General features: G+C 52.2%; 1 protein-coding gene across 5 annotated transcripts in view; it reads left to right on the forward strand.

Annotated features, from left to right (window-relative positions):
• The window catches only part of LOC115136923 (MAP/microtubule affinity-regulating kinase 4-like), a 62,854-nt gene that overhangs the window by 8,713 nt on the left and 39,673 nt on the right, over window positions 1–14,468 (forward strand). For all 5 annotated transcript variants that reach the window (XM_029672835.2, XM_029672836.2, XM_029672838.2 and 2 more), the window contains exon 2: window positions 6,166–6,363. In XM_029672835.2, coding sequence (XP_029528695.1) covers window positions 6,166–6,363 — 198 coding nt within the window. The remainder of the gene's footprint in view (window positions 1–6,165; window positions 6,364–14,468) is intronic.

Genomic DNA, 14,468 nt, shown 5'->3' on the forward strand with positions numbered 1-14,468 from the left:
CTGTTGATATAGATGGTAGAGTCATTAGTCCTAGTTTAATTTCATGCCTAGTTTCATTTTTTTTTATAGGGGACTCATAGAATATGGTAGGATCTATCCTATTTACATAAACCTACTCAGTCTCACTGCACGGTACTGCTTGTCCTCCCCTGGCCTCGACGTTAAGCATCTGTTGATGTTGGAAACGTCTTCAGTAGAAGGTCAGATAGGCATGTGTTCCATGCGACTCCTGTGTGGGGTTATGACCAGAGCACAATTGCAAAAGTTGAGCAATATGGTAGGCTTACAGTGATAGGCCAGTCTCGTGACAGCGTTTTGTTCTGTGAGCAAAGCATCCGGTTCCACACGTTGCATACTGTACTAAAATGAACCTTCCTATTGAAGGCTAATGGCCCTGTCTCTCTGAGCCAGTGCTCCTGTGTTCTTGCTGGTGTTTAGGCTGTTTCTTATGGCAGTGTTGTATAGATTAACTGTGTAGGCTGTGCAGTGCACTGTAAGTGGCTTTGGATAAGAGCATCAGTTCAATTCATTTCAGGCTTCTCAGTTGCATTGATTAGAGAACCTGACTGAGCAGACTGTGTGTTTGGTTTGTGTGTCGGATGAGAGAAAAAGAGACGGATATCTGACACAGCGAGAAATAAGGCAACATAAATAAGCAGAAGTGCTTGCTGGTAGAGTTCAGTTCTCTCTTTTCATCTGTCTCTGTTGATGTGTGTTTGTGTTACTAGCACGTGCCTATGTGGGGGATTATTAGACCTGTTGCAATGGACAATTCACTTCAAGGGAAGGAATCCCCAAACCTGTCACCTAATACATCATGAACAGATTTGTATCTGTAATTTGCTTAGTTTGTATAGAAGCTTATCCTATGAGAGATTTGTAAGTGGGATTGTGTGTGTGGCCATTTTGTTTTGAACGCATTTGTTGAAGTAGTACTGAATGTGGAGGCTTCAGGCACTCCTCAGAGGCAGATTGTTAAGTTATTCAAGTTTGACCCTCATTCTCTTCTGTTCTTCATACAAGTACTTTTGGGAAAGACTTCTAACTGGTGTCTTTCCCAGTTAGAACTTAGACTTCTAACTCTAACTCCAGTTAGACTTCTAACTCTTCTGGTGCTGAGATATACTTAGGATTGAATGATCCTGATGATAGCTTGAGGGGTTATTCTAGTATTATATTGGTTAGGGTACAAGCCCTGAGGGTATGGACCTTTCCTGCTGTAGTGTTCTTTGCCGTTAGCACATGGTCTTCACATTTCAAGGTTTTGTTTGGGCTTCTCATCTGACGCCAAGGTGAGACGTGTGCTGTGAACAACACTGGCTGCAGTGCCTGTGTGTGTCTAGTGTTCTGGAGCCATTATCCGCAGTGGCTTCTCAGCTCTGTTGCTCATGGTTCTGGTAAAACCCCAGTGGTAGTTTACCGACTGGACTGACTGAGGAGAGTACATTCAGTCATGAGTCATGCTGTAGAATTCACTGGCAGGCAGCAGAGCAGACTGTCTGGGACACCCATAGAATAGAGCATGTTAGGTCATTGCTGCAAACTAATCTGCCCTCAACCAACACAACGGTGTTTGCCAAAAGATCAGTCAATGTTCTGGATTAACGGCAAAGCAGGTTTTGTGTGAAAATGTACTGACATGTAACTGCTGTGGAACTAAAAGTTATTGATGGGGATTGATACGGGCAGAAGAAACTATAGTTCACTAGCTCAGTCTGATTTATGCACGACAGAGCAAAAGATCTGTCAATGTATCTACTAGCTTGGTGCCAGTGAGTAAAGTAGCCTAATATTGGTTCAGTCAGGTTCCCTAATGCAGCTGCCTGCCAGTGAATATTGGGATATATGTTTTGGCCAAAAATAATCAACATTTTTGGACGCTGTCATATTCACACTGTTTTTTACCGAGCTGGATTTCCTTGTCAGCCAGTCCAGGAAACACTGCACAGTTTGATGATGTGACAACGTGGCATGTCACCGTGCTCTTCAGGACAGTAAGTGACGCTGGCTAGTGTCAGAACTTCCTGTTGCCCAAGTCCTCTTAGATGGGTGCTAGAGAGGCTATATTTCAAGCATTTATGAACAGAGACATTCCAACCATCCACATTGGTAAGAGAGACATAGATTTTGTCATTGGTAACAATTCATATGCCATCATATTTTTCTTGAGGTTACAGTGAGATCATACTCTATGGACAGATCCAGTCTGAGTGAAACACCCATCACAGGCAGAGAGAGTAAGTCTGAGAGGGGTTTATGGGGTGGAGGGCATTGTGCAAAGACGGAATGCGTGGTGGCGGGATGGTGTAACCCTGACCAATCATCATCCCTCCCCACCCACGTCAGGCAAACTGCACAGCAAAGCTTAGCAGGATGCCTCCTATTGTTTTATTATGCCGCACACTATCCATGTGATCAGAGGCGAACATAGCCCCCAAGCACTGTCCAGCCTTACTCAAAGATGGAAGTGGTTCACATTTGTTTACAGTCGTATGCCCATAGACACAGATGGTACAGATTGCCATGTAGCCTATCCGAAGGATTTATACATGTTGGCACTCATGCTAACCTACGCTTACAGGCTTTTATTGGCCTGTATGCATTTCTTGTAGGTTGCCACACTGACCTAATATCTCAGGGCTGCCCTCACCTTGCCCAGTGATGCACAGGAAACTGAGTGTACCTCCAGGCTGCCATCATATGACTGGGTCTGGACTTACTTTCCTCTGAGGGAGGTGAAGCCTTGAGCCTGAAATTCTTTCTCTATTTTACCAGCTTCTTTTATAGAAGGACATGGTTGAGAGCGACAGAACTTAGACTAGACACAGGTATAGCATACTTGTTGGGTGTACTGGTGTTCATGTCACTTCCTGTTGATGTAGTTGTGGGCTATGACACGACCTGTATCTCCTTCTATCTACTTGACTATGACTAATTCTCTTTTGACCCAGCAGCACCTTCCATTTATTTCAGCTGGTTGAATGTTATTTTGTGGAACATTTGAGATTCTATCCATTCCCTATTGTTTACACTCAAACAGATCCAATCTCTCACACTTGATTATTCTGGCCTTCACCCTCCAGGGTTCTCATGGCCCACACAGAACATTGTTGTAGCAACAAACAAGTAAAAATCACAGGCTTATAGTCACTTGTCTTTTGTTGTTGACGTTTTTGTTGTTGTTCAGTTTCACCTCCAAGACTTGTCTGTGACCCTACTCTGTTGGACTGCTACAACATGCATCCTGCATTGTTTCATTAGAAAAGGTGTGGATTGAAACAATGGACAGTTTGGTTTTAGGAAAACGGTGCAGAAAGACGTCCTGGCTTGGATATCAAGATGCGATTTTGTTTTATTGGGGTTAGAGTATCCCCAGCCGCCCTATGCCAAATGTCTCTCTAGTCTTGCCCCACCCACCTTTCCAGTCTCTCTATGTATCTATCAGCGACACCATCTCGTACTCAGCCCTCTGCCCTCAGCCTTCATCCCTCTATCTGAATGCATTGGCGTGGCAATCGGACGGAGAGAGAGAATCGATGGGATCTCCTTGAAAGGGGAAAATGGAAAGGGGCGGGGGAAAGAGAGAAACCCAGATTGTGAGGTTGGCTGAAAATGAGAGAAATATACCAACACTAGACAAAAGATGGTTGGGCTCGGGTATGGAGAGGAGAGGGAGCCGAATTGATTTGTTTTTTGGGGAGGGGTAGATGAAGGGGAGGAGGCTAACTTGAGGTCTTGTCACACCCAGCGGGATAGGGATGCAGGCAGGGACAATGGAGCCCGGTTAGAGACGATGCCCAATAGGAGCTCTCCTCCTTCCCTTGGGAGCGAACGAGCGAGGGACACGACATGGGAACAGGTGGATGAGAGGAGTGATAAACCAGACTGGTTGAGGGGGATGGGGGGGTTGAAAGGGCTCTGCCAAGAGTAGTCTAATGCAGCACCAAGTGCTCTGTTTCACCTGATGTGCTGATCTGGGGTTAAGGCTTGTGCGCTTGCTTGTACATTGCACATTTATGGTTGCGTGAGTTGGTGTCTCTGCGTGTTTGTGTTCTTTAAAAAAAAAAGTTTACTGCAACTCCCCAACGGGCTCGGGAAGGGCAAAGGTCGAGCCATGCGTCCTACGAAACATTACCTGCCAAACCGCGCTTATTAACACCCGCCCGCTTAACCCGGAAGCCAGCTGCACCAATGTGTCAGAGGAAACACCGTTCAGCTGACGACTGAAGTCATTCTGCAGGCGCCCGGCCCGCCACAAGGAGTTGCTAGAGCGCGATGAGCCAAGTAAAGCCCCTCCGGCCAAACCCCCCCCCTAACCCGGACGATGCTGGGCCAACTGTGCGCCGCCCCATGAAACTCCCGGTCACAGCCGGTAATGACGTGTGTGTTTTAAAGAAAGACAGTTGGTCTCAGTCAGGTAGCGGGATCTCTCCTGGGAATGAGTGTGCACTATTCTGTCGGAAGGTTATACACTATGCCTTCCCTGTGCTAGCCTGGCTGTGGTCTGAAGCTGGGAACTGGTTGTGCTTGGGGATACTGATGAGATTTTGGGCCTCACCCCGCTTGCATCTGTCTTTTTAATCTCACGTCTATCTCTCTGGGTGCATTGAATAGTCCTTTGAGGCTATTTAAAGTTCCTAATGCCTTAAGTGACCTGGGCGTTTTTGACAGGTAGCAAGGAAAACCGCTTTCAGATTTATTGAATGATCAAGGGAAGGACGCTCTATTAGTCCTTACCTACGTTAGTTTGCCAAGGATGAAGAGGAGTATTCTTTGCGGAAGCGTTGTTGATTAATGTCATCATAGCTCCGTCTAAATATAATGTTGTGGTTTGACTGTTTAAACTAATTTTGGGATGTTCGCTGAACCGTTGGCGTAACACGATTTATATACCACAAAATCATAATTATCTTCATTATAGTGAGTTCCTCTGGAAATATGGATACATGGTCAAATGTTACTTCATTCATGATTTATATTTCAGTTTACAGACATCAGAGTGAACGAGGAGTAAATGAGGACGGTTTGATTCATTCAAACGCGATCCTCTTTCTCGCTTTTCCTTTTCCCACCCACTTTACCTTGAACACTGTGATCTTTTCAAATGAGATCAAGGTAAAATCACTAGGAAAGGAGAAAGGTCACATCTTAGAAACCACCCGAATGCACCCCTCTCCTGCCCTATTCCATTAGGGGCCCCACATGTCCCTTCCCTCACCACACCTCACCTAAATTATTCAGTTGATGAAAAATATTTTAACCTTGTCCCTCCACTTGTCCCTTCCCTCCTCCCTCTCTTTTTCATTATTCACCTGCATTGGCACTGTATCCTAAAGTCATTAGTGACACCACGTTGTAAAGTGTAATCTCTCTGAAATGACACTATTGCTTCAGGAACACCATGCTGTGACTCTTATCCAAACTATTCTCAAAATGTCGATAGTTATTTGAAATGATTCTAATAAATGCTGTCATAGATTGTGTTATCCAAACTCTCCATTTATTCTTTGTTGACTTGGAACATGCTCTGATGGGTAACCCAACGAGCCAGGGCTCTGTGTAGGAGGAATGTTGAGCCGTCATGTCGCGTTGGCGTGTGAACGCAGCTTGCCGTGCGCTACAGTGTGGTGTCGAGCATTCCAGAGCAGATCGATTAGGAGATGCCAAATTGGGCCACGACACTCGTTTCTATTTTATGACCTGAGGAGCATGCGTGTGAAGAATGCCAGCAATGCGGGGTGGAATGAGATTAGCTGCCTTCCTTGGCTTCCACAGGCCTCATGAGCCACTGCTAACCCATATGTGTTAATGTGCTAGCTAGCTTGGCGCTACTCAGTATTTACTATCAGCCCAATAGCGTTCTCTAATCCCATCAACAGGTTTTTCTCAACCGACACTGATGCATTACTCATGGCCACTCAACAATCGACATGAACAATTCCATTACACAAAACCATTACAAATGTTGCCTTTGGTAGTTTCAGATGTGTAGACATTTGGGGGTTCTAGATCACCAGGATTTCTTAGATGATGTGTGCTTAAATCACTTGTATGTGTTCTAGAATCATGTATTGGCCCAGAATGTGATTTCACGCCATTGATGTCAAGATGCGATGCAGCTAGATTGTTTTGCATTGTGTTTATGACCCCTGTCTCTTTTCACAGCATACCTCTCTCTCGACGAGCCGCTCGGAGAAAAGCACCGGTTGGTCGAGCAGATCACTCGGAGCACGATGCCGGAACTCTATCGCCTCATGTTCGGACGAGCAGCCGCACATCGGCAACTACCGTCTGCTCAAGACCATCGGCAAGGGCAACTTCGCCAAGGTCAAGCTGGCCAGGCACATCTTGACGGGCAAAGAGGTGAGACTGGACTGGGCTGGTGGTGTGGATGGGCTAGACTGAGAGGTGAGACTGGACTGGGGGGCTGGAGGTGTGGATGGGCTAGACTGAGAGGTGAGACTGGACTGGGGGGCTGGAGGTGTGGATGGCCTAGACTGAGAGGTGAGACTGGACTGGGGGGCTGGAGGTGTGGATGGGCTAGACTGAGAGGTGAGACTCGACTGGGGGCTGGAGGTGTGGATGGGCTAGACTGAGAGGTGAGACTGGACTGGGGGGCTGGAGGTGTGGATGGGCTAGACTGAGAGGTGAGACTGGACTGGGCTGGTGGTGTGTATGGGCTAGACTGAGAGGTGAGACTGGACTGGGCTGGTGGTGTGGATGGGCTAGACTGAGAGGTGAGACTGGACTGGGCTGGAGGTGTGGATGGGCTAGACTGAGGGGTGAGACTGGACTGGGCTGGAGGTGTGGATGGGCTAGACTGAGAGGTGAGACTGGACTGGGCTGGAGGTGTGGATGGGCTAGACTGAGAGGTGAGACTGGACTGGGCTGGAGGTGTGGATGGGCTAGACTGAGAGGTGGGACTGGGCTGGTGGTGTGGATGGGCTAGACTGAGAGGTGATACTGGACTGGGCTGGAGGTGTGGATGGGCTAGACTGAGAGGTGAGACTGGACTGGGCTGGAGGTGTGGATGGGCTAGACTGAGAGGTGAGACTGGACTGGGCTGGAGGTGTGGATGGGCTAGACTGAGAGGTGAGACTGGACTGGGCTGGAGGTGTGGATGGGCTAGACTGAGAGGTGAGACTGGACTGGGCTGGTGGTGTGGATGGGCTAGACTGAGAGGTGAGACTGGGCTGGGGGGCTGGAGGTGTGGATGGGCTAGACTGAGAGGTGAGACTGGACTGGGCTGGAGGTGTGGATGGGCTAGACTGAGAGGTGAGACTGGGCTGGGGGGCTGGAGGTGTGGATGGGCTAGACTGAGAGGTGAGACTGGACTGGGCTGGTGGTGTGGATGGGCTAGACTGAGAGGTGAGACTGGGCTGGGGGGCTGGAGGTGTGGATGGGCTAGACTGAGAGGTGAGACTGGACTGGGCTGGAGGTGTGGATGGGCTAGACTGAGAGGTGAGACTGGACTGGGCTGGAGGTGTGGATGGGCTAGACTGAGAGGTGAGACTGGACTGGGCTGGTGGTGTGGATGGGCTAGACTGAGAGGTGAGACTGGGCTGGGGGGCTGGAGGTGTGGATGGGCTAGACTGAGAGGTGAGACTGGACTGGGCTGGTGGTGTGGATGGGCTAGACTGAGAGGTGAGACTGGGCTGGGGGCTGGAGGTGTGGATGGGCTAGACTGAGAGGTGAGACTGGACTGGGCTGGTGGTGTGGATGGGCTAGACTGAGAGGTGAGACTGGACTGGGCTGGAGGTGTGGATGGGCTAGACTGAGAGGTGAGACTGGACTGGGCTGGTGGTGTGGATGGGCTAGACTGAGAGGTGAGACTGGACTGGGCTGGTGGTGTGGATGGGCTAGACTGAGGGGTGAGACTGGACTGGGCTGGGGGGCTGGAGGTGTGGATGGGCTAGACTGAGGGGTGAGGCTGGACTGGGCTGGGGGCTGGAGGTGTGGATGGGCTAGACTGAGAGGTGAGGCTGGACTGGGCTGGGGGCTGGAGGTGTGGATGGGCTAGACTGAGGGGTGAGGCTGGACTGGGCTGGGGGCTGGAGGTGTGGATGGGCTAGACTGAGAGGTGAGGCTGGACTGGGCTGGGGGGCTGGAGGTGTGGATGGGCTACATTTACATTTACATTTAAGTCATTTAGCAGACGCTCTTATCCAGAGCGACTTACAAATTGGTGCATTCACCTTATGACATCCAGTGGAACAGCCACTTTACAATAGTGCATCTACATCTTTTAAGGGGGGGTGAGAAGGATTACTTTATCCTATCCTAGGTATTCCTTAAAGAGGTGGGGTTTCAGGTGTCTTCGGAAGGTGGTGATTGACTCCGCTGTCCTGGCGTCGTGAGGGAGTTTGTTCCACCATTGGGGGCCAGAGCAGCGAACAGTTTTGACTGGGCTGAGCGGGAACTGTACTTCCTCAGTGGTAGGGAGGCGAGCAGGCCAGAGGTGGATGAACGCAGTGCCCTTGTTTGGGTGTAGGGCCTGATCAGAGCCTGGAGGTACTGAGGTGCCGTTCCCTCACAGCTCCGTAGGCAAGCACAATGGTCTTGTAGCGGATGCGAGCTTCAACTGGAAGCCAGTGGAGAGAGCGGAGGAGCGGGGTGACGTGAGAGAACTTGGGAAGGTTGAACACCAGACGGGCTGCGGCGTTCTGGATGAGTTGTAGGGGTTTAATGGCACAGGCAGGGAGCCCAGCCAACAGCGAGTTGCAGTAATCCAGACGGGAGATGACAAGTGCCTGGATTAGGACCTGCGCCGCTTCCTGTGTGAGGCAGGGTCGTACTCTGCGGATGTTGTAGAGCATGAACCTACAGGAACGGGCCACCGCCTTGATGTTAGTTGAGAACGACAGGTTGTTGTCCAGGATCACGCCAAGGTTCTTAGCGCTCTGGGAGGAGGACACAGTGGAGTTGTCAACCGTGATGGCGAGATCATGGAACGGGCAGTCCTTCCCGGGAGGAAGAGCAGCTCCGTCTTGCCGAGGTTCAGCTTGAGGTGGTGATCCGTCATCCACACTGATATGTCTGCCAGACATGCAGAGATGCGATTCGCCACCTGGTCATCAGAAGGGGAAAGGAGAAGATTAATTGTGTGTCGTCTGCATAGCAATGATAGGAGAGACCATGTGAGGTTATGACAGAGCCAAGTGACTTGGTGTATAGCGAGAATAGGAGAGGGCCTAGAACAGAGCCCTGGGGGACACCAGTGGTGAGAGCACGTGGTGAGGAGACGGATTCTCGCCACGCCACCTGGTAGGAGCGACCTGTCAGGTAGGACGCAATCCAAGCGTGGGCCGCGCCGGAGATGCCCAACTCGGAGAGGGTGGAGAGGAGGATCTGATGGTTCACAGTATCGAAGGCAGCCGATAGGTCTAGAAGGATGAGAGCAGAGGAGAGAGAGTTAGCTTTAGCAGTGCGGAGGGCCTCCGTGATACAGAGAAGAGCAGTCTCAGTTGAATGACTAGTCTTGAAACCTGACTGATTTGGATCAAGAAGGTCATTCTGAGAGAGATAGCGGGAGAGCTGGCCAAGGACGGCACGTTCAAGGGTTTTGGAGAGAAAAGAAAGAAGGGATACTGGTCTGTAGTTGTTGACATCGGAGGGATCGAGTGTAGGTTTTTTCAGAAGGGGTGCAACTCTCGCTCTCTTGAAGACGGAAGGGACGTAGCCAGCGGTCAGGGATGAGTTGATGAGCGAGGTGAGGTAAGGGAGAAGGTCTCCGGAAATGTTCTGGAGAAGAGAGGAGGGGATAGGGTCAAGCGGGCAGGTTGTTGGGCGGCCGGCCGTCACAAGACGCGATATTTCATCTGGAGAGAGAGGGAGAAAGAGGTCAGAGCACAGGGTAGGGCAGTGTGAGCAGAACCAGCGGTGTCGTTTGACTTAGCAAACGAGGATCGGATGTCGTCGACCTTCTTTTCAAAATGGTTGACGAAGTCATCTGCAGAGAGGGAGGAGGGGGGGAGGGGGAGGAGGATTCAGGAGGGAGGAGAAGGTGGCAAAGAGCTTCCTAGGGTTAGAGGCAGATGCTTGGAATTTAGAGTGGTAGAAAGTGGCTTTAGCAGCAGAGACAGAAGAGGAAAATGTAGAGAGGAGGGAGTGAAAGGATGCCAGGTCCGCAGGGAGGCGAGTTTTCCTCCATTTCTGCTCGGCTGCCCGGAGCCCTGTTCTGTGAGCTCGCAATGAGTCGTCGAGCCACGGAGCGGGAGGGGAGGACCGAGCCGGCCTGGAGGATAGGGGACATAGAGAGTCAAAGGATGCAGAAAGGGAGGAGAGGAGGGTTGAGGAGGCAGAATCAGGAGAAAGGTTGGAGAAGGTTTGAGCAGAGGGAAGAGATGATAGGATGGAAGAGGAGAGAGTAGCGGGGAGAGAGAGCGAAGGTTGGGACGGCGCGATACCATCCGAGTAGGGGCAGTGTGGGAAGTGTTGGATGAGAGCGAGAGGGAAAAGGATACAAGGTAGTGGTCGGAGACTTGGAGGGGAGTTGCAATGAGGTTAGTGGAAGAACAGCATCTAGTAAAGATGAGGTCGAGCGTATTGCCTGCCTTGTGAGTAGGGGGGAAGGTGAGAGGGAGAGGTCAAAAGAGGAGAGGAGTGGAAAGAAGGAGGCAGAGAGGAATGAGTCAAAGGTAGACGTGGAGAGGTTAAAGTCGCCCAGAACTGTGAGAGGTGAGCCGTCCTCAGGAAAGGAGCTTATCAAGGCATCAAGCTCATTGATGAACTCTCCGAGGGAACCTGGAGGGCGATAAATGATAAGGATGTTAAGCTTGAAAGGGCTGGTAACTGTGACAGCATGGAATTCAAAGGAGGCGATAGACAGACGGGTAAGGGGAGAAAGAGAGAATGACCACTTGGGAGAGATGAGGATCCCGGTGCCACCACCCCGCTGACCAGAAGCTCTCGGGTGTGCGAGAACACGTGGGCGGACGAAGAGAGAGCAGTAGGAGTAGCAGTGTTATCTGTGGTGATCCATGTTTCCGTCAGTGCCAAGAAGTCGAGGGACTGGAGGGAGGCATAGGCTGAGATGAACTCTGCCTTGTTGGCCGCAGATCGGCAGTTCCAGAGGCTACCGGAGACCTGGAACTCCACGTGGGTCGTGCGCGCTGGGACCACCAGATTAGGGTGGCCGCGGCCACGCGGTGTGGAGCGTTTGTATGGTCTGTGCAGAGAGGAGAGAACAGGGATAGACAGACACATAGTTGACAGGCTACAGAAGAGGCTACGCTAATGCAAAGGAGATTGGAATGACAAGTGGACTACACGTCTCGAATGTTCAGAAAGTTGAGCTTACGTAGCAAGAATCTTATTGACTAAAATGATTAAAATGATACAGTACTGCTGAAGTAGGCTAGCTGGCAGTGGCTGCGTTGTTGACTTTGTAGGCTAGCTGGCAGTGGCTGCATTGTTGATTCGGGGGCTAGCTGGCTAGCTAGCAGTGTTGATTACGTTACGTTGCGTTAAAAGAACGACAATAGCTGGCTAGCTAACCTAGAAAATCGCCCTAGACTACACAATTATCTTTGATACAGAGACGGCTATGTAGCTAGCTATGTAGCTAGCTACGATCAACAAATCAAACCGTTGTACTGTAATGAAATGAAATGAAAATGTGATACTACCTGTGGAGCGAGGCGGAATGCGACCGGGTTGTTGAGTTCTATTCGGTAGACGTTGGCTAGCTGTTGGCTAGCTAGCAGTGTCTCCTACGTTAAGGACGACAAATAGTTGGCTAGCTAACCTCGGTAAATTAAGATAATCACTCTAAAACTACACGCTCTAAACTACACAATTATCTTGGCTACGAAGACAGCAAAGACAACTATGTAGCTAGCTAACACTACACTAATCAAGTCGTTCAGTTGAGGGTAATAGTTTCTACAGTGCTGCTATTCAGTAGACGGTGGACGTTAGCTAGCTGGCTAGCTGCTGGGCAGATAGCAGTGTAGACTACGTTAGGACGACGAAATACGATAATTACGCAATTATCTTTGATACAAAGACGGCTATGTAGCTAGCTAAGAAGAAATTGCTAAGATTAGACAAATCAAACCGTTGTACTATAATGAAATGTAATTAAAAGTTATACTACCTGCAGACCGAAGTGCGGATGCGACTGCTCGCTCCAACCCTCCAAGGGGTGAGGCTGGACTGGGCTGGGGGGCTGGAGGTGTGGATGGGCTAGACTGAGAGGTGAGGCTGGACTGGGCTGGGGGGCTGGAGGTGTGGATGGGCTAGACTGAGGGGTGAGGCTGGACTGGGCTGGGGGGCTAGAGGTGTGGATGGGCTAGACTGAGAGGTGAGGCTGGACTGGGCTGGGGGGCTGGAGGTGTGGATGGGCTAGACTGAGGGGTGAGGCTGGACTGGGCTGGGGGGCTGGAGGTGTGGATGGGCTAGACTGAGAGGTGAGACTGGACTGGGCTGGAGGTGTGGGTGGGCTAGACTGAGATGTGAGACTGGACTGGGCTGGAGGTGTGGATGGGCTAGACTGAGAGGTGAGACTGGACTGGGCTGGAGGTGTGGATGGGCTAGACTGAGAGGTGAGACTGGACTGGGCTGGTGGTGTGGATGGGCTAGACTGAGAGGTGAGACTGGGCTGCGGGGTTGGAGGTGTGGATGGACTAGACTGAGAGGTGAGACTGGACTGGACTGGAGGTGTGGATGGGCTAGACTGAGAGGTGAGACTGGACTGGGCTGGTGGTGTGGATGGGCTAGACTGAGAGGTGAGACGACTGGGCTGGGGGCTGGAGGTGTGGATGGGCTAGACTGAGGGGTGAGGCTGGACTGGGCTGGGGGCTGGAGGTGTGGATGGGCTAGACTGAGAGGTGAGGCTGGACTGGGCTGGGGGCTGGAGGTGTGGATAGGCTAGACTGAGAGGTGAGACTGGACTGGGCTGGTGGTGTGGATGGGCTAGACTGAGAGGTGAGACGACTGGGCTGGGGGGCTGGAGGTGTGGATGGGCTAGACTGAGGGGTGAGGCTGGACTGGGCTGGGGGGCTGGAGGTGTGGATGGGCTAGACTGAGAGGTGAGACTGGACTGGGCTGGAGGTGTGGATGGGCTAGACTGAGGGGTGAGGCTGGACTGGGCTGGGGGGCTGGAGGTGTGGATGGGCTAGACTGAGAGGTGAGACTGGACTGGGCTGGAGGTGTGGGTGGGCTAGACTGAGAGGTGAGACTGGACTGGGCTGGAGGTGTGGATGGGCTAGACTGAGAGGTGAGACTGGACTGGGCTGGAGGTGTGGATGGGCTAGACTGAGAGGTGAGACTGGACTGGGCTGGTGGTGTGGATGGGCTAGACTGAGAGGTGAGACTGGGCTGCGGGGCTGGAGGTGTGGATGGACTAGACTGAGAGGTGAGACTGGACTGGACTGGAGGTGTGGATGGGCTAGACTGAGAGGTGAGACTGGACTGGGCTGGTGGTGTGGATGGGCTAGACTGAGAGGTGAGACGACTGGGCTGGGGGGCTGGAGGTGTGGATGGGCTAGACTGAGGGGTGAGGCTGGACTGGGCTGGGGGCTGGAGGTGTGGATGGGCTAGACTGAGAGGTGAGACGACTGGGCTGGGGGGCTGGAGGTGTGGATGGGCTAGACTGAGGGGTGAGGCTGGACTGGGCTGGGGGCTGGAGGTGTGGATGGGCTAGACTGAGAGGTGAGGCTGGACTGGACTGGAGGTGTGGATGGGCTAGACTGAGAGGTGAGACTGGACTGGGCTGGGGGCTGGAGGTGTGGATGGGCTAGACTGAGGGTGAGGCTGGACTGGGCTGGGGGGCTGGAGGTGTGGATGGGCTAGACTGAGAGGTGAGGCGGACTGGGCTGGGGGCTGGAGGTGTGGATGGGCTAGACTGAGGGGTGAGGCTGGACTGGGCTGGGGGGCTGGAGGTGTGGATGGGCTAGACTGAGAGGTGAGGCTGGACTGGGCTGGGGGCTGGAGGTGTGGATGGGCTAGACTGAGAGGTGAGGCTGGACTGGGCTGGAGGTGTGGATGGGCTGACTGAGGGTGAGACTGGGCTGGGGGGCTGGAGGTGTGGATGGGCTGACTGAGAGGTGAGACTGGACTGGGCTGGAGGTGTGGATGGGCTAGACTGAGGGGTGAGGCTGGACTGGGCTGGGGGGCTGGAGGTGTGGATGGGCTAGACTGAGAGGTGAGACTGGACTGGGCTGGAGGTGTGGATGGGCTAGACTGAGGGGTGAGGCTGGACTGGGCTGGGGGGCTGGAGGTGTGGATGGGCTAGACTGAGAGGTGAGACTGGACTGGGCTGGAGGTGTGGATGGCCTAGACTGAGAGGTGAGACTGGACTGGGCTGGGGGTGTGGATGGGCTAGACTGGAGGTGGACTGGATGGGGGCTGGAGGTGTGGATGGGCTAGACTGAAGGGTGAGGGTGGACTGGGCTGGGGGCTGGAGGTGTGGATGGGCTAGACTGAGAGGTGAGACTGGACTGGGCTGGAGGTGTGGATGGGCTAGA

Source organism: Oncorhynchus nerka, linkage group LG11 (genome assembly GCF_034236695.1).
Source record: "Oncorhynchus nerka isolate Pitt River linkage group LG11, Oner_Uvic_2.0, whole genome shotgun sequence".
NCBI lineage: Eukaryota > Metazoa > Chordata > Actinopteri > Salmoniformes > Salmonidae > Oncorhynchus > Oncorhynchus nerka.